Source organism: Globicephala melas, chromosome 7 (genome assembly GCF_963455315.2).
Source record: "Globicephala melas chromosome 7, mGloMel1.2, whole genome shotgun sequence".
NCBI lineage: Eukaryota > Metazoa > Chordata > Mammalia > Artiodactyla > Delphinidae > Globicephala > Globicephala melas.
The window spans coordinates 27,854,058-27,879,559 of NC_083320.1; the positions used below are offsets into that span (position 1 = coordinate 27,854,058).

Consider the following 25,502-nt stretch of genomic DNA (forward strand, 5'->3'; position numbering starts at 1 on the left):
CCATAAGGAAACCAGAAACAGAATTGAAGAGAGGCGGGAGGACAGAAAAGGCCAGGTCCATATGGGGCAAAGTGAACCCAAGGATTTAGCACCCCCTTTCTGAGACCTAAAGAGGAGAGTTATTTACTGAAGAAAGACTTCAATTCTCCCGTCGGAAGGGGGAGAGAATGAACAGAAGACAACACTGCTGGGCCGGGGGCACCAACTCCATCTCCTCTTAATTTCCTCAAGCAGATTCAAAACAAAGTGAAGTTGATTCTCAGTTTATTGTAAGTCCTCTTTTTACAGTATAAGTCTCCAAAAGGTCAAGGCAGTTTTATCTCATAAATAACATGTCAATCATATAAAACAGCTGGAACCAAAGTAGAGAAATATATACAATATAATACATTAAGTATTTTCAGTATTGTTAATTGAATTTTTCATATTAAATTAAAAGAGGCTATTTTGATTTACAATGTCATTTCTCTAGTTAAAATTAAACCTGTCAAAGACGTAATATACATTTCTTACAAAACAAGCAGAGCAGCATTAATAAAACTGCTCATGATTGTAATTTTTATTTTTCTATAATACAACTGCACCCGTGTTACAAAAACAAACAAAAAAGGCATTGCACTAGATGGTTTGAATACTGCTTAAGTCAGTATGTTAACACTTGAGGAATAATGAATCGCCTGATCTGTTTCACCACCAGGCTCATTTGCAAGGGTTTTCACTCCGCCAGCTAAGCAAACTTTCTATACAGGTAGATTATTTTCCTCAGCAGTTTTATACAAGCCCACGACACTAATGGGTAAAAAGCCAAGGAGAAGCTGATGCCACAAAAAACAATACAACCCTACTATTTACAATACCCAATAAAGGCCAAAGCTAGAAAACCACTCACTGCTGGATCAAGGAAAAAATTATAAGTAGGACATTCTGTAGGAAAATTTGAATATCTATAAATTTAAAATATTCAATAGACTACAAAAGGGCTTGCAACAGCTTATTCCCCTTATTTTTCTTAGGCTTGGGTAAGAAAAAAGTGAATCTTTTTTATTTTTAAATAAAGTTTTGATGGCATCAAAACACTTCACATTTATAAATAAGATTTTTATACAATGCAACATGTTCACATAGCTTTCTTGTGCTATCAATTATTCTCAGAATTCATTTTTTTATTCTAAAGAAGAAAGTATTAAGATTTCTTCCTTGTTCTTAACTTATCACCATCAAGGTTCTCCAGGCCTCAATGGGGAATTCAAGAGAGGTAAACAGCCATTCAGTGCCTGACACTGAGTACACAGTATTTGAAAAGCCTTATGTATCTGGTAGTGGCCTAAACAAGAGCAGCAAGAGGCCGGGTATATAGTTCTACCACTCAAAACAAATTAAATTTTATATTTCCCCTCCATTAAGACAGTTTTAAAAGGACAGATCACCCTTGCAAGGCAACAAGTATTGTTTCAGATTATATCATATTGGAATTTTTTTTAGCCACAAAATTACCTAAGCAGCAGCAGTGCTTTAAAAAAAAATCGGTTCTTCAAGTCATGGGCAAGGAAAATAAAATCAACATGACACATTATTGTCAAGAGCTATTCCAATGGAGCATTCAAGCTATACACGTGGTACTGAGACTGAAACAAAGAAACAACGTGATTACAGCTGCGGGAAGACCCCTGCCCCTGGAAGTGCTCCTGACTGGGGTGAGGGAAATGGACAGGATAAATAACCCCAAGCCTCCTGACAGAAAAAATAAACAGATGCAAAATATGTTTGCATTCAATATGAGATGCAAAATCCATGTTCCTGACACATGAGAAGTGAATAATGTTCCACATCTTTCAGCCCTGTACAACTCCTTTACTGGCCTTTGATATCAAAACTAAAATCGTCATTGTTTTGTACGTTTTCAAAAGGCACATCAAATGTTAAAAAAGAAAAAAGTGCTTATCATTAGATCAGTAGTAAGTCCTTGGTCAGTTTGTTTCTAGTACAGAACAAATCATGTTTCTAATAAGCACCAAACACCAAACTAATGCTTTTGTTTTCTCGAGCAAACTTTCCAAAATGTTCCTATTTTACATACTTAAGTCTCTGTAATTGGAATGTAACCAGATTTTTTTCTTATTATGTGAAAGGTGCAATAGAAACGTGCTACTATAGGAAGCCTGAAAAGAGTGGAACCCTTAAAATTTTACAAACCCCAAATTATCCTTATTTGGGGTATTATCCGTAATAATAATCCTTATTATGGGAAAGAAACCAAGAGAAAATATTCGGGGTTGTGTTATTTCCTCAAAGACAGTTTAGTATACTTCTGATCACTTTTTAACTAAACAAAAACTCTAGTAAACAATAAGTTTCTCACTAAGAATATCTTAACTGTTAACATTTCTCAATAGTCAGAACTGGCCTAGAAACTGGTACAGAAAGTTAGAAAACAGGGATGTCCACACTGGAAACTTCTTAATTTTATAGATGCCACATAAATTGCTAGTTATATTGAAAAGGATACTTTACCTTTATAAAAAATAAAGCAAGTGCTTCCCTCACCCAATTTATTGGATCAGGCCTAATTTATTTTTTATATTTAAAAAAAAACCTTTATTAATAATTATCCCTTTGGGGATTTAGTCACCGTAGACTAATTTACTAATGTTTCCCTGAAAGTGGGAGAAAAACCTAGAGTATGAGCATGTGTAGACAAGTGCAGTTCAGCATATTACTTGCTCAAAAGCTGTAAATAAGCTTAAAAAAACAGCTCCAGGAAAAGGCTTAAAGTTAATGGCTGTAGCCTCCTGTCACCCACAGACAAGTAGAGACAGAACTTGAAAAATATCAAACACACTTGAAAACAGGGAAAGATACAGAACATGACACGATTCTCAATTTAAGTCAAATTCCTCAGCAAAACAAGAATAGATTGTATCAATCTGTTTAACTGGCCATTAATAAAATAATTCAGAATTTTTTTAAGGTTTCAGAAATTCTGATAAGAGGTAACATTAAATTGTTACATAAGAAACACAAAACAAATTCACCAGCTCTACAAATGCTTTCTAGGTAAAGAATCTGTCCAATATGATGCCAGGAGAGTCATAATCTATGAGACACTGTTTTCTCAACAGGATTGTTAGCCAATATGACAACCGATTTTTTCACCGTATCTCATCTCTAACCATACATTTGTCCTCAGCCCTTTGAAATGTGCCTAGATTTCAGCTTAAGTGAACAAAATGTTCATGCAATGTCCCAGCCTACGGATAGCTCATTTGTAGGTTTCAAAAACCAAAGTGCAAATCCACAGAGTTTTAACCCTTCCGGCTACAGATGGCCTCCACAGCCGCAGAACTGAAAGGGCTTTGCATACAGTGGTGAATGTGATGAAGGAATAAAACATGTAGCTTATTTTTGGTCCTTGGTTCCAGGCCCCTTTTCTTCCTGGTCCATTTCAAAATATGTGCTTTGTTTCAGCAGTTCAGACCCAAGCCTGTCCAGTGGTCTGGTACCATCAGGAAATACTTGTCCATTGCTTCACAAAATCTGGTCCTATACAACTCTGGAGAGACCACAGTCGGCATTTTACCTAGGATTATGAAAGCGAAGAGGGAAAAGGAAGCCGTTACATAATTGATAAGACAACTGACTTCAACGGCTATGTTCTTTCATGTCAACAGACATAAAATGCCGTGGTCTGTAAGCAAACACACCACGGCGGGCTCAGAAAGGAGGGAGGGTGTTCACTGTGCCACATGACAAGGGACAGGTCCTTCTTGGTAGGAGGGTTTTTTTTTTTATTTTAAAAGACGCTCTTGCTTAGAGATGAGAGAAGTCTAAAAGCACAAATGGCGCTGACAGCTCTCAGAGAACTTAGAGGATTTCAAGTGTTAATTCAGGACAACCTCCTGTTCAGAACTTCTGGCCTTTTTAACTTACCATTTTGAGAACCTCTGGCATCTTAACACAAATTTAAAACCCCATATTTCCCCACCTAAACAATTCCCCTTATTATTTGATCACCTTGGAAATGATGATAAAATCAAAGACAACCACTTATGTTTTAGAATTTTTTTTAAAGTATCCATTTAGTATATGTTAACTGATGAGGAAGATAATGAGAACAGTTTAAAGAGTAAACAGAACAAAAATTCTGCTCACCTTGTCCTCCTAAAATTCCTGTTGATTTCACAACCATCTCAAGCTTTTTGTCCCATGTAAATGTTCGGATATAATCTGTTGCAGGGGGCGAGATTAGCAGTAAAGGTTCTCTTAATAAATATAAGCAGATGACAACCGCAATTACCATTACTATTACTTCTACAATAGCTATTGAGTGCTGGCAATACTGCAGGTGCGGACAATATGCCAGGGACTGTCCTAAGGGTTTTTACCATATTAATTCATTTAATCCTCATAACAACCTCATAGGGCTTCATCTTCAAGTGACTTTTGAATACAGATATTTTTGGTAAAAATAATGAAAATGGAAATGAGGAACCTGAATAAAAGGTACCAGAACAGAAAAACTATTATTTTTAAAATTTCAAATGAAAGTTTGTGAAATTATTCAATAAGCTATTACTACACCAGATAGTCTTCAAATTTCACTCTGGCTTAAATCATGAACTATACATAAGGCATGCTCATCAACTTACCTATAATTCCAACTACCAGCTCATTGCTGGTATCATCTCGCCCAACCAGCAGAGAATAATCTATAATGAGGTGGCTAGAAAGGAAGTGGGAGTCGCTACGGATTGAGGCTCTCAGCACAGCTTTGGAATGAGAACGGATATACAGAGGGTTGTCTCGAACCATTTTTAAGAGATTTTCATCCAGCAGGACTACATCACAACTCTCTTTCCCGGTATCTGTTTTTACATTTCGATTCCTAAGTGAACCCTTCAAATCAAAAACCTAGCAGAAAGAAAACTCTCTGTCATTTATGTGTGAGCTGTTACAAATGGTTAATTAAATTAAAAAGGCAGAAAGCTTCCTTGTAGCCACTACAGTTATAAACACTTTAAAATTTAATTTTAAAACCTAATAACTTATATGTCACTAAATGCATACACTGTAATTGTATAATACATAAAACACATGGTGATGTAATTGTATCATGAAATTAATAGCTAGGTACTCATTTATTGAAATATTTCAGAAATATACTGACTCATTTAATCAACTCTAAGAAACATTAACAAGTAACTCCAAAAATATATTGTTGAATCATAAAGCAGTTTAAAAAACAGATGCAAACATTCAGAGGAAACTTTTAAGTACTGATACCAAAACTGTGCAATTACTTAGGACAATGTAGAAGCAACAGCGTATCTCTACGAATTTCTGGGCATTAGGAAAAGCAACGCACTCAAAGGTCAGGGACCTGGGTACTAGACCAGTGCGACCTGAAGTGTTATTCAACAGACCACTGCTAGACAGGCTTTCCTGGTTCATGATGACAGAGAGGCTAGCGCCAGAATGTAAATCAATTACATCATTAAACCCACAATTTAGTACAGCAGATGCTTCTGCCATAGCAAGACATTCTCGATGAAGAAAGCAGTGCATTAAATTACATTCTATTGATTAGTACAAGCTCTTATCTCACCACGGACTGGAAACAGTTCAAGGACCAGCACACTGAAGAGTACTGTTCTAGAATCTAGACCAACCTGAGTTCTAGGCATAGCTGTGTGACTTTGATAAAGTACTCAAAGTCTCTGAGCCTCCGTTTCTTCATCTTTAAAACTGTTATGTTGCATCTGCCTTCTTTTTCTATAATTCTGTGTTTCTAGGATGTTGGATATGTTAAATTTTAGGACCAGTCCACAATATTCCTCTTTATTCTTTCCTACAGGGTTCAATAACTCAAAAGTTAAATTTTGCCTAGTAACCAAAGTTTAATATTTACTCTCAAGTATCATGTTACTCTCTGACTCATTATGTTCAGGAAGCAGAAATACAAAGGGTAAATGCTAGCTAAATGCTTTGCATAGTCCAGTATCCTTACCTGTGCCATCTTTCTCCCATAGAAAAGATTTTCCATGACAAGGAGATCTAGCTTCTTCTCAGTGTTGTTCTGGGAATTCTTATAACCAATTCTGTACACTCCAAGAATCTTGGCCAATGCAGTGGGCCTCTAATCAAGAAAAAAGTAAACTCTTATCAAAAAGGACTATGTATGAATATTATGCTTAGTGAAATAAGTCAGTGAAAGATAAATACTGTATGATATCACTTATATGTGGAATCTAAAAGTAATACAAATGAATGTACATGCAAAACAGAAACAGACTTAGATATAGAAAACAAGCTTGTGGTTACCAAAAGGGAAAGGGAATGGGGGAGGGACAAATTTTTTATATGAGATTAATAAACTACTCTGTATCAAACAGATAAGCAATAAGGATATATTATATACACAGGGAATTATAGCCATTATCTTGTAACAACTTACAATGAAGTATAATCTGCAAAAATACCAAATCACTATGCTGTACACTTGAAACTAATATTGTAAATCAACTATACTTCAATTTTTCAAAAGGATTATTTATAATTTAATACCAATATCTGGATTATTCATGTATTACCCAAACATGATTTTCTATTAATATGATCAGTCAGAGGACCTTAAAACAAACTCAAACCTTTGAATCTATGAAGTAAAGCAGCAATGCCAACAAAATTATTAGATCTTTAACATTCTCCCAAGGGGTAATCGTTCTCAATTTCTCAAACTCACAAATTTTATTATGACATAATTCCTCCAATAATAGGCAATAAACCCATAAATGGAAAAAAAATCTATGTGACTCTTTCATACTCACGGGAGGCTCACTGCTTCATGACAAGTGGGTAATCTCTCTATATATATGTAGGAAAAAGAGTTTGAAATCCCTGCATTCTACCACACCTCAATAGCACAGCAGAGATCTAGTCATGTTCTGTTCACATATTACCACGGAGAAAACTGCCATTAGGACACTCAGGATGTGAAAAAGCCCAGTAAACTTACAGATCAAGGTTTGGGTTTCTACCTTTTGTTGAACGGCATTTGTAATATAATTGAAGTAGTGTGGTGCAAAGTCAAGGAAAGACTGGACTTCCAGACGAGGCATTTGCTTCAAAATGAATCTATCATCTAAAAGGCAAAAATTTCATGTTTATTCAATTGCAATATTTACTGAGGTATTCCAAAATAAATCATTCTAAAAATCCCAAATGATCTGTTTGCTTCACATTTTTAAGGGATATTTTCTGACATCACTGAGAAGATTTTGATCAGAACACAGTTCTCAAGTAATTGAAGGTTTGGAAGGGCTTCTGAGGATTTATATAGTCAAGAAACCTCTACTTTCGACAGTACCACACCTGAAGTCATAGCTAAATGATCTATTTTTTTTTAACTACCAAGTAAAATGTTATAAATTCCTTTGTTAACAATCCAATAAGTAAGTTATGAAAGTTCTTATCTAGCACGTCTTTCCTGATGCATTTTCTCAAATAATTTCGCTTTCAGTGAATATGGAAAATGGAATGTGAAATAAAAATGCTCATGATCTTCTGTAAAACTTTGTAGGTTAAGAACTTGGCCTTCTGGTTTTCAGGTCAAATGTTTCTATTTTTATCTTTCTCTCATGAGCTCTGAGGTACCTTTTGAGTCTTCTAGAAGTTCTGTTATTATTTACATTTGGAAAACTCAGGACTAGAAAGAATTTAATAAGGATTTGATCAATATTTGTCTCTCATTACACACCGTACACCATATATTCTTTTAAATATGCTTCTTTCATCCTCTCAAGCATAAAAAGAAAAACATGTTTGCAAAAAGACAGTATCGTATTACCTCAGTTCAAGGGATTCATAAATTATCCGAAGGAAAAAGATGGATACCGCTTAATTAGTAAATGATTAAAAAGACTTACCTTCAGTCGCGTAAAAGGCAGCTCCTGATTTGCCTCCTCGGGCCTGCCACGGAGAAGAGTGAGAAAGGGAACGAATAAAATCTTCTTCGCTGCTGCCCAGAATCACTTCTCGCATCTTATGAAACTCTCCCGCATAGTAGAGACGACAGTAAAACTTGGCGTTGGCATCGGAAAATTCTATAAACAGAAGTGTTTTTTTAAAAAAAAGCTCCTCTGGATCAGAAATACCTTTTCCTTTTCCTTCTTGCTCACTCCCCACCCCCATCAAATGCAATCATTTAAGTTTCTCCACGATAGCAATTTTTCACATTAAGTCTACTACATCCCTGTTTATCACAATTCAGTTAAAGTTATCTTCAGGAAGGATTAAAGAGCATCTTATGACCACCCTTCATATTTCTAGAAAAATCAAACAGAAAATAAGACCCATTTCTAATTTTATGCTGGTCACTGTATTTTCATCATTGTACTTTTACATCTTAAATTTTTCTATAGTGTTATAATGCTGGATAATAAATTTTTGGCACTCACATGTACACACACAATTCTAGATGCCTTACTAAGGCTCTGTGGCTCTAGACTACACAAAAAGTAATTATTTAAACATCAGACATTGCATTAAATTATAATTTTAATTAAATTTATAAATTTCCTTCTAAATTAAAAAATGTGTATTTTATAAACTAAATTTAGACTAAACAAATGTTCATCAGTACACAGACTTAATATTCATTTCAAGAAGTAGAATATTTATCTAGTGAGAAGCTAGAAGCTTCAAATAATGGAGTTTGCTCAATTATAGTCCTGGTCCCCAAACCAAAGGTATTTATCTCATACTTACGGAGCTCCACATGAGGATTTGTGAGTTGTTTCTTCTGTGTATCTCCTCCATCTACTTCATCTAAAAGATTTAACATCATTAGTAAAGCCAAAGTTTTAGATAGTTATCAGGTCATTTTGTCTGTTCTTTTTCCCCTGATATAATACTAAAAACAAGTCAATTCATGTTATCCTAGTCAAGTCACTCTCAAGCAAGCATCATGTATACAATTAACTGTGTAAATTACAATAAAAATCTATGTACCTTTTGAAAGATCAATTTTTAGATTAAAATCAGAGAATTCAGATTGAAGAACAATTTTTCTTATAGTTAAGTAATCTCTATGATAGCAATAAAATAACTCAGCTCTAACATCACGACTTTCTGTGGCTTCTTTATCAGAGTTTATGACCGGTTTTCCCTGTGTATGGAATAATGCTTCCCCAATAGTCTGAGATGCTTTCTTTATCATATACTAAGATATATGTACAATATAGAAAATATACTAGTGTCTACTTCAGAGCTATTTTTTTTATTTGACTGATTTGTCTGGCAAACCTACTGCCAGATCCACTCTAATTATTGCGGAGTTGTGATACATTTTAATATCTAGAAGAACAAGTCATCCACTAAGTTTCACATTTCAAAATTATTTTTTTCAAAGCACCAATGCCTTCCAAGGATCACAGCCCAATAGCAGCCTATAGAATACTTAACGCATTCTTAATCACTGATGAAAACTTACCATGCAGTTCCTATTTTTTAAACTAATAATTCATGATCTAACCCAGGGGTTGCCAAACTATTCCTGTAAAGGGCCAGATGGTAAGTATTTTACTCAGTTGCAACTACTCAACTTGCCAATATAATGCAAAACCAGCCAGACAGTAAGTAAATGAAAGGGTGTGCCTGTGTTCCAACAAAACTTTATTAACAAAGACAGGTCAAGCATAGTTTGCCAACTCCTGGTCTACTAACCCCGTATTCAAACACAATCAGGTAGATATATTTTTTAAATATCCAAATGAAGGTGGGTATCAACAGCTTCCACCTTACAGAGACTGGAAAAGAAAGGAAACGTCTGAGGGGGTAGTGGGATGAAAACATTTGAATATATACTGTGAGCTACATAGTGAGACAGATGTTTTACATGTATAATGTCACTTAGTCCTCAGTAAACCTTAGTCCTCAGTAAACCCAGTAAACCTTGGAAGACACTGCTTTTCCAGTTTACGAGTACAGAAAGTAAGGATTTCTAATTCCACCACACAGTAAGTGATAGCAATGACATCTGAAACCAGTTGGATCCTCCGAGCGCCATGCTTTTCCCACTCTACCCCCACCAAGGTGTGAGAAGAGAGGGAATGCCCTGGTCTCAGCAACAGAAGCATCTACTTCAAGCTATAAGGAACATAACCAACTGAAATAAGTAAATCGAAACCTAGAATAAGCACATTTGGTCTCCTTTAACACACCTTGAGGCTCAATGCCTTGATTCTCCGTTCCCTCCTTGCCCGTCTGCCCAACCTGGTAGTAAGCACTATCTGCTCCACGTAAGGTCTCTCTCTTCTGGGAAGAGAGATCAGGGCTTTTCCCTGCTGTCCCTCGGAAGAAGGACAACATTCCAGAAGCCTTTTTGGCTAAAAATAAGAGGTAACATATTAAGTACAGGTCACTGCAAGTAGAAAAATAAAAATTTTCAACTCATTCCTTTGTTAGCAGTAACCATTATATGAGAGTAATAAATATGAGTAACACTGATAGTCTTATTTGCACAGATTATTATTCCACATGTTTTATGGGATCTTTAGGGGGGCAGTCAAGCACTCTTATTATCAGAAACATGAAAGAAGAGCAATGTTCAGATAGCTATATATCAAAATGTGAGAAATTATATAGAAAGTCTTTTAAAAATATCTTTCCAAGGCTGTCAGAATATCTTAAGCAACAAGATTAAGTTAAGGCTGGGTTCTTACAGTATCACAGTATACTTAATTAAACTAATACAAAACAGTATTCCAAGCTACAATGCGTCAAAGTTAAAGGTTTTTATATCATCTGTCTTCCTACACTTCAACAGAGCAAAATATACAATTTTAGTTTTCGCATTTTTCAAAAATAAGTAGTACAGGATGACCAAAACTATCACTAAAGCTTGATCTATACTTTTATTCTTAGTTTTGAGCTTCATCATATCACTAATGCATATGATCCTAATCTTGTACATTTACCATTAACAAAACCCACATCAAATGTCGATCATGAAGTGCTTACTTAGGGCAGCAGACACCATTATGGCCTTAATATCCTTAATATCCAATCCCACCTTGTTCCTTGCTAACAGAACTCCAATTTTGTTTGAGGCAGCAATGTGTAGAGTCCCAGGAAATGAATCATGATTTATGTAAGCCAACCAGGACAATGCTGCTTACCACTTTATAAGTCTCCTTTGCAGGAAAGGGTGGCCATGAGACTCACTTCTAACCAATGAGATTGAAGGGGGAAGGGAATTTCCCAATAAAAGAGAACAGTTGCAGCTTGTACCTCCCTTCCTTCTGCCTCAAATGCAGACATTAAGTGGGACATTTTTGACCATGAGTAAAACAAGAGAATCAAAGAGAAACTACCCCTATGTTGTCATTACAATGCTGAGTGGCTGAACCAATGCTAGCAACTGTCTACCTGCAGTTGCTATCTTAGAAAAATAAACTGTCATTCAAGACCCAACAGTCACTTGAGTTTTCTGCTACTCGTAATGAATATTCCTGACTGACAAAGTCAGAGAGATCCAAGTTCAAATCGCAGCTCCCCATTACTTGTGTAACCTTCAGCAAATTGCATTATCTAAGTCTTAACTTACTTCTGAAAAATGGAGATATGTCAAATAACTCTTATGGGGTTATTATGGGAATTAAAGGAGACAATACATGAAAAGTTCTTTTCACAATGCCAACAAAGTTGCAAAAACAAACAAGCAAAAACTGCTGTTATATTTCTTCAGTTATATGCTTTAAACTGAAAGCTCTAGCCAGGAAGGCAGATTTTTGCATAGACCTATGAGTTTCTAGGAGTTTCAAACTCAATAAACTTAAGGTAAGAGTCAAAGAAAAGTGAAATATGTACAAAAGAAGATATACAAAAAATTTTACATCCATACTGTATTTCAAAGACCAGAAGTAATATATCCTTGCCAGATGGCATTTCTTATTTAATGTGTTTTCTTCTTCAAACCACAATTACAAACAAAACTAGGAATTACTTCTCCATTTGTAATCTTACTTGGTTGTGGTTCTACTTCTGCTGTACGGTTTGTCTGTCCTCCACTGATCTCAGGTAATCTAATAGGGCTGCTACTCTTTGGTCTGCTGTCTAAAGTACTAAAATGAAAAACAAAAGGAAAGTTGGTTTTATATGATTCAGACACAAAATAGCAAGTACTCTAATTCCTGTATTAATCTACCCCCCACCTAACCCCACCCACAATATCAGAAATCTGATTCATAATTTATATAAACGCAGGTTAGCATGGAAGAAAAAGGCTTGAAATGTCTACTGGGCTTAAGAAAAAGCAAAATGATAAAGTTATAAAAGCGTATGGAAAAATATATGAAAGTATATAGGCTCTTATAATATTTTTCACAAGTCTATCAGAGCTATATTAGCATCCATAAGTCCAACAATGACGACAATTTCTGTCTCAAATGTCTAAAATACTGAACACACTTAAAGAACTGGTTTGGTGGGGGGCTGTTTTATTTTTTAACTGTTAAGATCTTTAATTATTATGGAAAATTCATGAATACTTTAAATTACAAAATCAAGCAGTAGTTTACTAATTTCAGAGTTATTATTTTTTAAATGAAAACAATAAAGAGAACTTAAAATGTTAAAAGTTTAAATCTGCAATACACAATGAACTTCTATGACAAATTATCAGAAAACTGTATCCTAAGAGACTTCTTAAGGTCTTTTGCTATACCTGAATTTTGTTCTATCAACTATTGGCTAAAGGATGAGTGCCACTGACTATATTCTAGAAACTTTTATATTGACAATAAGCTAAAATAAAATTGGAGTAGGAGCACCTAGAAAATAATGACGTAGCTCAATGAAAATAGATTTTAATCAATCGCAGATCACCTGTTTGTTGAAAGCCCTTCTTCAGCACTGTTCCGCAGAGTCACTTTGGACAATTCCTCTAAGGCATTCCGGTATTCTTTACAACTTAGGGTAGAAATAGGTTGAAAAATGTTACACATTATGTTCTTCTTTTAAAGTAAATCATATGCTTTAGAATAAGCTTTGCATTGTAGAAACACAATCATTGTAAGCATCCATAATTAAACAAACACAAGTTAACTAACAAAAGTTATCAAGTACAAGCTTCATGAAGAAGGTCAATGTCTTCACAAAAAATAATACAAAATATGACCCAACACACCAACCAGGCTCAATATCCTAAATATGATTGTCAAGGCCTCCACACTAACATTTAGATCAAATGCCTTCAGGGGCTGAACAGCTAACTGAAGAGCATGAAACTTCACTGTTTAGTATAATAGAGAGGAAAGGAACTTAGAGTACTTTTCAACTTAAAGGTATTGAACTTTAAGAAAAAGCATATTTTTTTAGTTTGCATTGGCCAAAAACATCCAACTCTTGGACTAGCAGTCTGGAAGCACTGATTTAGATAAATCAGATGTTAGGGAACAAGGGAAGCATCTTAGCATGTATTATTTTTCCAAGACATTAGAAAAAGGTGAGCTCAGCTAGAAAACTTGCTTCCTCATAGTACAAAATATATGTTTTTCTTGGTTGACTTTCTTGCCTTTCTTATCTATTAATGTAGTATGTCTAACCAATAAAAGGAGAAGCAAATACTATCTTCATAAACGGCAAAAGGCAAAGATAAAAAATTTACCATATGGAATCTTCTAAAGGAAAAAAATTCTTCATTATCCAAATAGTAACTCTAAACTACATAAATGCTGAAGCCTATAAATCTATCTTGTTTACCCCTGTATACCCAGTACCTAGTATACCACACATTGCAGACATTCAAATATTTGTTGATAAATGGACAACTTGTAACCAATATTAAAAATAAAATTTTAATTTCAATGTCTTCCAAGAGGAAAAATATTTTTATTAAACATCTTAGATTCTACTTAAACTAGGTTCTACCACTACCAAGATACCATTAAGATTAAAAAGCTTTATTCTTTTAGACATGATATATAAATATTTTTAAAGAGGGGTCCTTCTTTAAGACACATGATAACTGTGGGCATGTAAATGGGTTAAGGCATAGGAACAGCATTACTCTAAGTAAGGAAACTTTACCTGCTATGTGTGAGAAGCAGGACGGAAATGAATGAAGAATACAAAAAAGACATTCAGATGATATAAGGCAGGTATGTTCCAAGTATTATGTCAATAAATAAAGCAAAGGAAAGGATGGATACAATGGATACATATTATAATACAGAGAATGGTTAAAGGATATTAAGGATTAGTAAATAACTTGCCTAGTTAATCTAATTATTAGGAGCTTAAGAATCATCCTGGTATTATTTGGGTAAAGCGTACATTATCAGATACAAAAAGAACAAGCTGTCACATCCAAAGAATACATTCTTTTACTTATATTTAATATTTTACATTTACTTATATTTTGCTCTACTCTATGTAACAGAACTCAAAATACAGCGATTAATAAATACACATAAAATATAAAGATACAACCATAGGTGAAAAAGCCCCATGAATAATACCTGAGAGCAAAAGCAATGATGGAGCTGGGCTCCTTCTCACAGACTGCAATGGGCACTCGTTCATGTTCATACATTAAGTAGTGTTTATCTGGATCACTGTTCAAAATTTTTAAATACATAAATCAGAACAAAATTAGCAGAAAATCACATATACAAACCATTAGCACTACTACAAGTAAATCTCAGGACAATTTTAAGTTAACTAAATAATGCACAATTACAAGAATATAATTAAGCCAAAATGTATGCAGAACTTGAACAAACAGCCAAGGAAAATACATCAACAGAAAGTTTTTGAAGACAACTGAAAATTATCAGAATTCTTTTTCAAATGAGAGAGTTCTGGAATCATCACTCCAAACAAAGCTTTCCACACTGGCAGTGTAGAAAGCCAGCCCTATGTTTTTCCCCACTCTGAGTAAGTCCAGTACAAACAAAATCACACGAAAACTTGTATAGCCATTGCAACTCATCATCACTATTAAAAAAGCATCACGTCCCGGTAAATTACTGGGTCAGTAATATCCTCATATACAATCAGCAATGTTTTTATGAGATCAATGGATATAGCAGTATATCTTAATAATATATATATATATAAGCAATTCTTTTCAGAATCAGTACTCTTAAGCATTAAGTAATATTAGTTAATGCTTTTTTAATCCACTCATTTACTATATAATGATTACATGTTCTACAAATTATATTATACCAAAAGACATCTTTTTTACTATGATGAAGTATAATTTTGGATTGAGAAATACATATGTGCAGTTAAATAAACATATTTAAATATGCAGAGAGTATATCTATCGAGAGATTTTTTAAATGAAGTAAAAATAAAACCACCCAACAGCCACTGGCTTTTATAATACTTACAAAGGAAACGGAATAGGGTTATAGCTGTTTCCTGGAAGCAAATTTGCAAAGATGGCTTTCATGGTTGATTTTTCCTTCACCTGGCTGTCTGCGGATCCCAGCAAATGTCCATCAAATACATCTAGAATGAAAAATATTCTACTTATACATTAATATTCAGAAAGAGTAAAAGAAAGTATAAAGCGTCAACTATATTTCATTTCCTCTTTGGAACACAGACGTGCACGCCATAATTACCAATTATGGTGTAAAATTTTTGATCTAGGAATAATGACTATCAAACAGGAAGCAATAGTGAAGCATACATAGCACTGACCCCAAGTGGCTTGTTTTTTTTTTTTTTACGTTTCAACATGTTTGAAGTTGAGATCATCCTGCAACCGATGGCCTCTTATCATCACAGGGCCAGGCGGCAGCCATGACATAATTACTGGCCGAGCATGCATGGACTCAGTCACAGCTGTTCCTGTTGCCACTTCAAATCAGTTATGCACACTGTGGCTATTACATCTGAGTTTAATTGCAATTTAAAAGATATTTTTAAAGTTTACGCTACAATTAAGTAGTTGGTGCTTAAAGAGAAAGCAAGGAAAGAAAGAAAAAAGGTATAAATTTGCTATTAGTGAAACAAATATTTGTTGTTAGAAAAAGGCTGCAATTTCTCTTTCCTTCTTACAAGGCAAAAATCATGGGCTTTAATGAGACTTAAGAAAGTAATATCCCCAGAAAGTAGATGCAGCTGAAATAACATTTTGTTACTGAGATATTTACATGTCAAGCAGTGCAACTGAAGAAGGGATATGGTAAAAAGCTACATCTGAAAGAGCCCTTTCAATAGTAAAAACTTTAAATCCTAAAGGGCTAAGAAAGAATTGTGTCACAGCACTCAGAGTGTTTGTCTCTATTGGACGAAGTGCAGTAAAAGTGACTTGACCTGTACCTTCGGAACTGCTGGTGGTATCAAGTTCTGGGGGCCCTCCCACGGCCTGCTCAGGCACGCCTTCGGGAGGAGTGGGCAGCTGGAGGTGGGGGGAACTGGTGGAGCTCTGACTGGACAGGGTAGCTAAGAAGCGGTCCTCTAAAGAAAAACAGAGTGCAAATGAGTCACTTTAAAACATTATGTCCATTTCTATCTAACAGCAATGTTTTTAAAATGCCAACTCCTATTTCTACTTCATAAACCAAAGAATTTTAGCTTCTTAAAAGTTACATAGGCCATTTCAGTGCGTATTTTAGAAATGGATACAAAAATCCAGACAGGTTATATGACTTGAACCCAATCAGATCTTAGTGACAGCACTGTGACTGGTAACCATTTCTGGCTCCTATGCCATATTCTTTGCACTAGACCATAATGCCTACCTAAATATTAGTTCATTCAATTTAATAGAGAATGCAATTATGACACTACTGGGGGGAAAAATCACATGCTTATTCTCGGGGGGAAATTCACTTACTTATGATAGAAAAATGCCAAGAATTCTGAGTTGAGCTCTTGTTCTACAAAGATAGTCTAAGTAAATTTCCCTACCAATTTTCTAGGATAGCACCTAGAAAAGTTACTCTACGAAATACTGAGGAAAAATTAAGTCTGGAAAGGATTTTAGTGATACAAAAATATAAATTAAACTTTATAAGTTTTTTTTCCATGAAACCTGGCAGTTGACTTTATAACAATCCAGACAGAAATTCAGTTTCCTTTTGTCTTTTTGTTCTTTCCCTAAAAGCAATCTTCTCTATTTATCATGTATTTCTATATCCTAACTTATCTTATGCAATGTACTTTATGATAATCTTAAACTTAGAGTGCTACAAACGTTTTACAGGAAGGAAAAAAAAGTCTATGTCCAATTGCATCAGAAAAAAATTCTCAATATTTAGTAGTTAAAAACAACTTATAGACTAAGAAATGTCTTAAATTCAATGACAGGTGATCACCAGACTCAAGGACCAACCTTTTTCCCCATTTTGAAGTCCTGGAGAAGCATTCCGTGGAGATGCATCCATTGCACTTATCTGTAGAGAACAAAATACTTTATTCTTAAGGAAACATTAAATTTAAAATTTTAAATTTAAAAAAAATTTTTTTAACCCAGTGAATCTTAACCATTTTGTCCTCAAGACCCTTTCAACCTCTTAAGAATCATTAAGACACTCAGATAGCTTTTGTTTATGTGGGTTATATCTTCCAATTTTTCCTTATTAGAAAATCAAAACTGAAAAAGTTATAGAACGTACGTTTATTAATTTATTTAAAAATAACAATAATAAACCCATTACATATTAACATAAAAAACATATTTTAATTAAAAATAGATTTTTTAAAAAAAAATTAAGAGTGGCATTGTTTTACACTTTTACAATTACTTTAATGCCTAGCTTAATAGAAGACAGTTAAATTCCTCTCCGACTTCTGCATTTAACCTGTTGAGCTATATTATTATGATTGAAGTATATAAAGAAAATCTAGCCTCACACAGATATATAGTTGAAAAAGGGAAGGCTTCCCCGGTGGCACAGTGGTTAAGAATCCTCCTGCCAATGCAGGGGACACGGGTTCGATCCCTGGTCCGGGAAGATCCCACATGCTGCGGAGCAACTAAGCCCATGAGCCACAACTACTGAGCCCGCGTGCCACAACTACTGAAGCCCGTGCGCCCAAAGCCCATGCTCCGCAACAAGAAGCCACAGGAATGAGAAGCCCATGCACCGCAGCAAAGAGAAGCCCCTGCTCGCCACAACTAGAGAAAGCCAGTGCGCAGCAACGAAGACCCAACACAGCCATAAATTAATTAATTAATTAATTAATTAAAAAAGAAAAAGAGAAACCTTGTGGAGCCCTTGAAAGGGTCTTGGACCCCCAGGATCCTTGAACCATACTTTGAGAATACTGTTCTAAACAATAGCTCACAGACCCATTAAAGCATCTAGGAACTACTTATGATTATCCATTAAGCCTAGTAATCTTTGATTACCCACTGGACTTTCACAAGTCCCATTATCCATAGATAAGATACATTTTAAATGACTATCAGCCCTGAGTACAATTTCATTACAAAGTCATGTCTTAGACTGCTACTTAAAATGTTCTTTGATTTGTTCACCATACCAGAGAGACCTCCCTGGGCTCCGTATGTAAAATAACTCACCATCACCTACTCCCCTAGCAATACTCTCCATTTCTTTCAATTTTTTTCTTCATAGCCTTGTTTCCATTTGTTTTTTAAATGTTTATTGGTTCATCTGTTTATTGTCAGTCTCATTAGACAAACGTTCCATAGGGACAATAACCATGGCCTTCATTCACAAACGTGAATTCCTTGCACTCAGAACAGTGCCTAAAAGCACTCAAGAACTATTTATCAAATGAATGAATACAAAGGCAGTGCTACAGATTTTCAATTCAACTTTTGATCTTTCAAAAAGATAATCATCGGGGCTTCCCTGGTGGCGCAGTGGTTGAGGGTCTGCCTGCTGATGCAGGGGACATGGGTTCGTGCCCCGGTCCGGGAAGATCCCACATGCCACGGAGCGGCTGGGCCCGTGAGCCATGGCCGCTGAGCCTGCGCGTCTGGACCCTGTGCTCCGCAACGGGAGAGGCCACAACAGTGAGAGGCCCGCGTATCGCACAAGAAAAAAAAGATAATCATCTACTGGCTGATTTTGTATTTTCAATTCTATGTCTCAATATTATAATTAGAGGTCTTACACCACTAGCTTCACTGTTTCATCAGTAGGCAAACAGGCCACTAGCAGTTTGTAATAGCCGTTAATTGTCCTTAACTACTTGGCAAATACTAATAAATCATCTTCAGTAATTCTTATTCTTACTCTCACCTAAACTTTAAGGAAAAGTGATTCCTACACAGTTATTCATGAGACAAAAAGGAGGAATTCAGTTACACAGTGTTACTAAATAACACAAAGATCCAAGGCACTTGAACCCATCATTCCATGAAAATACTCTGCTACAAATACTACATACTTGTACAAAAAGATATTTTCTCAAAAGCCCTCATGATAACAGAATATTAAGCCCTTATAATATACTGACATTAATTCATCTGTTCATGGTTAGCATGGTAAGTAGAATTCTGTGATGGCCCCCAAGAACTCCACCCCCTGGCATACACACACACAGTTATTCAACCAAACATTAATCCAGATACTGTTGTGAAGGGATTTTACCACGTATGTAAGGTCCCAAAATCAGTTAACCTTAAACTACAGAGATTAACCAGGTAGGCCTGACCTAATCACATGTGTCCTTTAAATCTGTGTCCAGAGGTCAGACACAGCAGAAGAATTCAGAGATTTGAAACATGAAAAGGATTCAATCCACTGCTGTTCGCTTTGAAGATGAACAGAGCCACATGCAAGGAATCAGGCAGCCTCTAGGAGTTGAGAATCGCCTCTAGTCAACTGCCAGCAACAAATGGGGGACCTCAGTCCTATAACCACTAGGAATTCAACTCTGCCAACAACCTAGATGAGCTTGGAAGAAGATCCTGAGCCTCAGGTAACAGCCCTGGCCAAAACCTTCATCTCAGTTCTGTGAGCAGAGAACCCAGCCACACTGTGCCAGAGTCCTGACACACTGTGAGATAATAAATTTATGTTTTAGGTCACTAAGTTTGGGGTAATGTGCTGTGCAGCAAGAGAAAACTAATACAGTTAGAAAAGGTTAATTAAATCAACATGTAGAACTAACCTGGTGCAGACCCCTTAAGAAAAGCTTCTCACTTAAGCACAGAGATAAGAACACCCAAAACTCACAGTAAAGTAAATTAGGACTCTATTATACACTCAGCACATCCACACCTTCTCCTTTATAGCATTTACTGCCTCTGTGATACTATCCTCAGTGATGCCAGTAGACAGTAGCTTTTGATAAATGTTTCCAATAAATGAATTATAATGTATTTTATTTCAGGCTAAGATAAAAAAAATTAATCCAGGTCACATCACCAAGAAACCTCATAACTTCAAAACTAAAAACTCCTACTATTATTAATAAAGTATATATTAAGCTACCACTTTATTTTTTTTTGGCTGCATTGGGTCTTCATTGCTGCACGTGGGCTTTTCTAGTTGCAACGAGCGGCGGCTACTCTTCGTTGTGGTGCGCGGGCTTCTCACTGTGATGGCTTCTCTTGTTGTGGAGCACAGGCTCTAGGTGCGCGGGCTTCAGTAGTTGTGGCTCGTGGGCTCTAGAGCACAGGCTCAGTAGTTGTGGCACACGGGCTTAGTTGCTCCGTGGCATGTGGGATCTTCCCGGACCAGGGATCGAACCCGTGTCCCTTGCGTTGGCAGGTGGATTCTTAACCAATGCACCATCAGGGAAGTCCCTAAACTACCACTTCTAAGTGTCATAAGAGAAATTAATTATATCTATACCAATATACATAGGCTCAAAGACAAAACTACATTTCATTACCTTGCTTTCTTCCCCTTGCCTCAGTCTTCCAGGACTTGGAGGAACTGAAGGCCGCTTTCTACCCTTTTCTTGCTGGAAAAGGTCCTGCAACCTATAGTTAATGAAAAAAAGGAAAAGAGAAAAGAAGAATATGATTTTCCTTCTAATATCCTGAATAATGTTTACACATATTCTCCTTATAGCTTTGAAACCACAAGAATTAGATTTTCCTATTCGAATGCAATAGATTTTAAAGCTGTACATAACTAAGACTAAATTTTTGTTTTCTTTCTAATCAGTTAATTACTTGTTACTGATATGACTATAGTAATAAAAGAATAGCAAGTTATAATGAGACAATACAACATAACGTAAAAAATACGGGTGGTAAAGACCAACAGACCTGGGCTCAAAGCCGAGCTCTGACAATTAACAGCTATATAACTTGGGCAAATCCCTTAGTCTCGTACAGCCACAGTTTCCTCTGTAAAATGCAATCAGTATACATACATTGTAGGACTCAAAATCAAATAAAAGAGTGCATGTCCATCTACTGCCTTACTTAGTGCCTAGCATGGTCCAAGTGCTCAATAAATGCTATAATAATCTAACTGAACTTTTCAATAAGCATTAAAGGGAAATATTTCCCCAAATAAATATTTAAATAAAGGTACAAGATACACAAAATAATAGAGTTGAAAGTAATGGCCTAAAACCCAATAATCACTCCATGACATACTAATACAGATAAATTAGGTTCATTAAGCACACACACTGTATTTGCAACAGCAATGAAGGCTATTCTCATCTTTGTTTTTTTTAACTTCACAACCTACACTTTAAAGGATGAAAGAGGTGAAGGGTGGTAGTGGCAATAAAAATAAAGCTCCTACAACTTGAGAGTAAAAGGAAACATCCAAATTAATAAGGACATTTACATCAAAAACATGATAGCAGAGCAAATTTTGCAATAATGTAAAAGAAACACCGGACCGCAAAGTCACACCTGTTATTCCAAGCCTGCAGCACTTCGCAGAGGCTTTGTTTCTTGGCGATGAGTGACTCAAAGACCGACTGCAGTTGCTGAGGGGTCTCCACAGAGGAAGACAGGAGCCGTGCTTGCATCTTCTCAGTCCAGCTCTTGAACTCGCTTTCTTCCATCTACGAGGAACAGAAACCACTCCAGCAATCTGAGACACACCCCAAAAGGAACCTCTAACAAGTTCACAGCTAACATTTGGGTTTCTGTCAGAAAAATGAATTACCTCTTTTTGTGCAAAGATATCTTCCATTTTCTCCTCTCTTGTTTTGCTAAATGTATCAGTTTTCAAAGATGCGAGTCTTTCATCCACAGCAAGATATACCTGTGAAACTCTAACAATATAAACATAAACAATATTGAACACTTTAGAAAAGTCAGAATCAAATTGTCTAATCTCACACAAGTAGAAAAAAGATGTACACACAAAACTTTAACTAGGTCTTATCTAATTAAGAATCACATACAATTTTGCAGAACAAAAAAGGACGTATATCAAAATTTTAATAGTTGTTATGCCTGAGAGCGTTTGACTTCTTTGTTAGTACTTTTATGAACCGTCTACACTTTTCCTTTTTTACATCAGGCATATATAACATACAATTAGAAAAACAGGTTATTTCTGTTTTCGAAGAAAGCTAAAGGAACAAACATGATATTTAAAATAGTTTAGATTTCAGGCAGTACGAAACAAAAACAGATGACCAAAGAAAATAAAACTTACTTTTGAAAGAAGTCCTTCAGATCCTGAAGAAGGGCCACTTTTAGTGGGACCTGACGTTTAATGAATATTTTGGGAAGTGGAACACACACTTCAAGAAGCCGAATGGGAGAATAACTGAGAGGAAAAAATACAAGTAATAGTAGAAAAGTGAAAAATATTTTAATATTTTGAGTAGAGATGCCAACTAAGTCCTATGAGGTGCAAGAGATCATAAAGTTTCTATGAAATGGCATTTTTAAAACAATCAAAAATACTGAAGGCAACTTTCAGCCATTACAAATACCCTCCCCAGTTTTAAAAAGATTTTGTTTTATTTTTCCCCTGCATTGTGATGTCATCTTTTATCCCCCGAGGCCATCCTCATGTGCTTTAAAAACAAATGACTGGGATATAAACCTCCATGAATGAGCAGAGGGACTCCTTCCTACAATTAGCTTAGACACACAGGTATTCACTACCTTCTCAGTTCCCAAGGATTCTTTGTGAGTTTCCTTTCCACCTGAAGTTCATGATGTCTAGTAAATGCTATATCTCACCTAGGCCCTAGGTTCATGGTTAATAGCTCTTGCTTAAAAAAGGAAATAGGGTTCAATTACAAGTATTTCCTATTTGTGTACCTATTTGTGCCTATTATGTGTCAGATGTTGTTTTCGGTGCTGAGATACAGCATGGAGTAAGGGCCAAAATTCTTGCTCTCATGATTCAGGAATAATAAGGCTTGGGCGATAAACAAAAACAAATACTTAAAACATATCTTACGCCAGATAGTAGGTGCTACAGGGCGAAATAAAGCAGGAAAGGGAAGCAAGGAGTGCCAGGAGTGAGAGGGAGTCAGGGCAGGTGAAATCTGAACAAAGACCTGCAGGAAATAAGGAAAAGTAGGCAGATATCTGGGAGCAGGCAGCTCAGAGACGGAAGAGCAAGTGCAGGGCTCCCAGGTAGGAGCCTACCTGACATAGCTGAGGTCCAGCCAGGAGGCCAGTGAGGCTAAAGTATGGTGAGCGAGGGGGGCTGTAGTAGGGGGTGAGAAGCCAGAGCATGTAGGGGCTCACAGGCTCGTAAATGGACTCTGGCCTTCACTCAGGGTGAAACAGACACCCACTGGAGGCTCTAGAGCACATGAGTGGCCTGAGTTGATTTTCATATAACAGGACCACTCTGACTGCTGTGTTGAGAACAGGCTGCAGCGGGTAAGGCCAAAAGGAAACTGATTGAGGTTAGTGCAATAATCTAGTAAAAGACAACAGAGGTTCAGTCCAGAGTGGTAGTGGTGGAGGTGGTGACACATGTTCTGGGTATATTCTGAAGGCACAGCCCGAAGGCTTTCTCAAATCATTTAAGAACAAGTGTAAACACCCATTCTTTGAACTAGTGATTTTAGCTCTGTCCGGAATATCCGATTACCCTTATGGCTAAGTAATGTCTTAGCAAAATTCTGATAAGCTCTCAGATGCAAAAACAATGGTTAAGAGTAACAACTGCAGTAGCAAGAATCATGGATCATGACTTGCTAGCTCTATCTGTCAGCTATAAGCTAAGTTAGGGTGATAATAATACATATTTCTTAAAGGATTAAATAAAATAATAACACTGAAAGCTCTTCACAGAGTATGGCCCTCTGCCTTTGCAAGAGTGGGAATGGGGAACAACACACACCAAAAATTAATTCAATCTAGTAATACTGGAAATGTTATAAAGCCTTCCAGGGAGTATGTGATTGTGACAAGGTCGCTCAGACTTCTTACCTGAAAGATGCCACCATCTGGTTATAGGAGAAATACTGGTGATAATCATGGTGGATGGAGTGACCACACGGCTCAGCATTGGCTCTACGGGTGTACTGGTGCCCATAAAACCTAAGTTCAAGGTATTTTGCAAATGACATGGACCAGGACTCATTGGAAAGAGCAACAACTGGTGTTACCTGAAATTCAGCATAAATTGTTATCTAATCACATATTGAGAATCTCTTTTTTAAAAAACAATGTATTTTCTTCTCTAGTACAAATCTAGTATATTCTGACTACAGAAAACTAGAAGAAGTAAAAAATGCTTCAAGGTGGGTGGAGTTAGGGATGGCTGGGGAAAACTCTCTTGCCAGTAATCCCACTACCACCATCAATATGCTGGTATGTTTGCTTTCTTTCTATACATGAATACACATATGCTTAGCTGGGATGTTTATAAATAAAAACTGTTCCCTATAATTAGCTTCATAACCTTTTTTTTATTAGCAATATGTCATATTTTCCCACATAGAATATTCTTATACAATTTGATTTTTAATGGCTGCAGAGTATCCCATAATATGGAATTATTTAACCAATCCCTATTGATGTGCATTTAAGACATTACAAGTTTTTCACTATTTTGATGAACTTCCCTATTGTGTGTGTATGTATATATATACATATATATGTATATATATATACTTATAAATATGCATAATAATTATTTCCTTGGAATAAATTAACGAAAATGGAAATCGGTAGGTCAAAGGGCATGGACATTTATATGGTCTTTGATACTTTCTGCCACATTGTGTAAACCAGTACACCTGTTTTGGGAGACAATCTCCAACAGTATCTGAGAATATCAATTTCCCTACTTTCTTACCAATCTCAGGAATTATAAATCTTTGAAATGTACCTTCTTTAAAAACTAACTAAATAAAAACCCATTCCATTTATTTTATTTATTTATACTTCTTTGATTATTACTAATGAGTAAAATGTATTTGCACATGTCTACTGGCCATTTGTATTAAATTGCTTTGTCACACCCCTTGCCCATTTTTCTATTATCATGGCTTACAGAAATTTAATAGTAAGTATACTAATATTTGGTCATATATAACTTTTTTGGACACCTAAAAGTTTTCATTTCTGTGTAACAAAAACTGTTTACCTTTTCCTTTCTAACATAACC

General features: G+C 35.9%; 1 protein-coding gene across 16 annotated transcripts in view; it reads right to left on the reverse strand.

The window, feature by feature from the left end:
- Window positions 1-253: 253 nt before the first annotated feature.
- The window catches only part of PIKFYVE (phosphoinositide kinase, FYVE-type zinc finger containing), a 151,244-nt gene continuing 125,995 nt past the window's right edge, over window positions 254-25,502 (reverse strand). For 14 of the 16 annotated variants that reach the window (XM_060301934.1, XM_060301930.1, XM_060301927.1 and 11 more), the window contains 19 exons: window positions 24,320-24,498; window positions 22,575-22,688; window positions 22,077-22,185; window positions 21,818-21,972; window positions 20,833-20,923; window positions 17,351-17,411; window positions 16,336-16,473; window positions 15,396-15,516; window positions 14,517-14,612; window positions 12,883-12,966; window positions 12,022-12,119; window positions 10,218-10,382; window positions 8,764-8,823; window positions 7,923-8,099; window positions 7,035-7,138; window positions 6,005-6,133; window positions 4,647-4,908; window positions 4,150-4,224; window positions 254-3,577 (listed from right to left, as the gene is read on the reverse strand). In XM_060301934.1, the coding sequence (XP_060157917.1) occupies window positions 3,462-3,577; window positions 4,150-4,224; window positions 4,647-4,908; window positions 6,005-6,133; window positions 7,035-7,138; window positions 7,923-8,099; window positions 8,764-8,823; window positions 10,218-10,382; window positions 12,022-12,119; window positions 12,883-12,966; window positions 14,517-14,612; window positions 15,396-15,516; window positions 16,336-16,473; window positions 17,351-17,411; window positions 20,833-20,923; window positions 21,818-21,972; window positions 22,077-22,185; window positions 22,575-22,688; window positions 24,320-24,498 (2,334 nt within the window). In that variant the 3' untranslated portion in view covers window positions 254-3,461. Of the gene's footprint in view, window positions 3,578-4,149; window positions 4,225-4,646; window positions 4,909-6,004; window positions 6,134-7,012; window positions 7,139-7,922; window positions 8,100-8,763; window positions 8,824-10,217; window positions 10,383-12,021; window positions 12,120-12,882; window positions 12,967-14,516; window positions 14,613-15,395; window positions 15,517-16,335; window positions 16,474-17,350; window positions 17,412-20,832; window positions 20,924-21,817; window positions 21,973-22,076; window positions 22,186-22,574; window positions 22,689-24,319; window positions 24,499-25,502 lie in introns of those variants that run through there. The other 2 variants (XM_060301936.1, XM_060301937.1) reach the window with 2 other exon arrangements.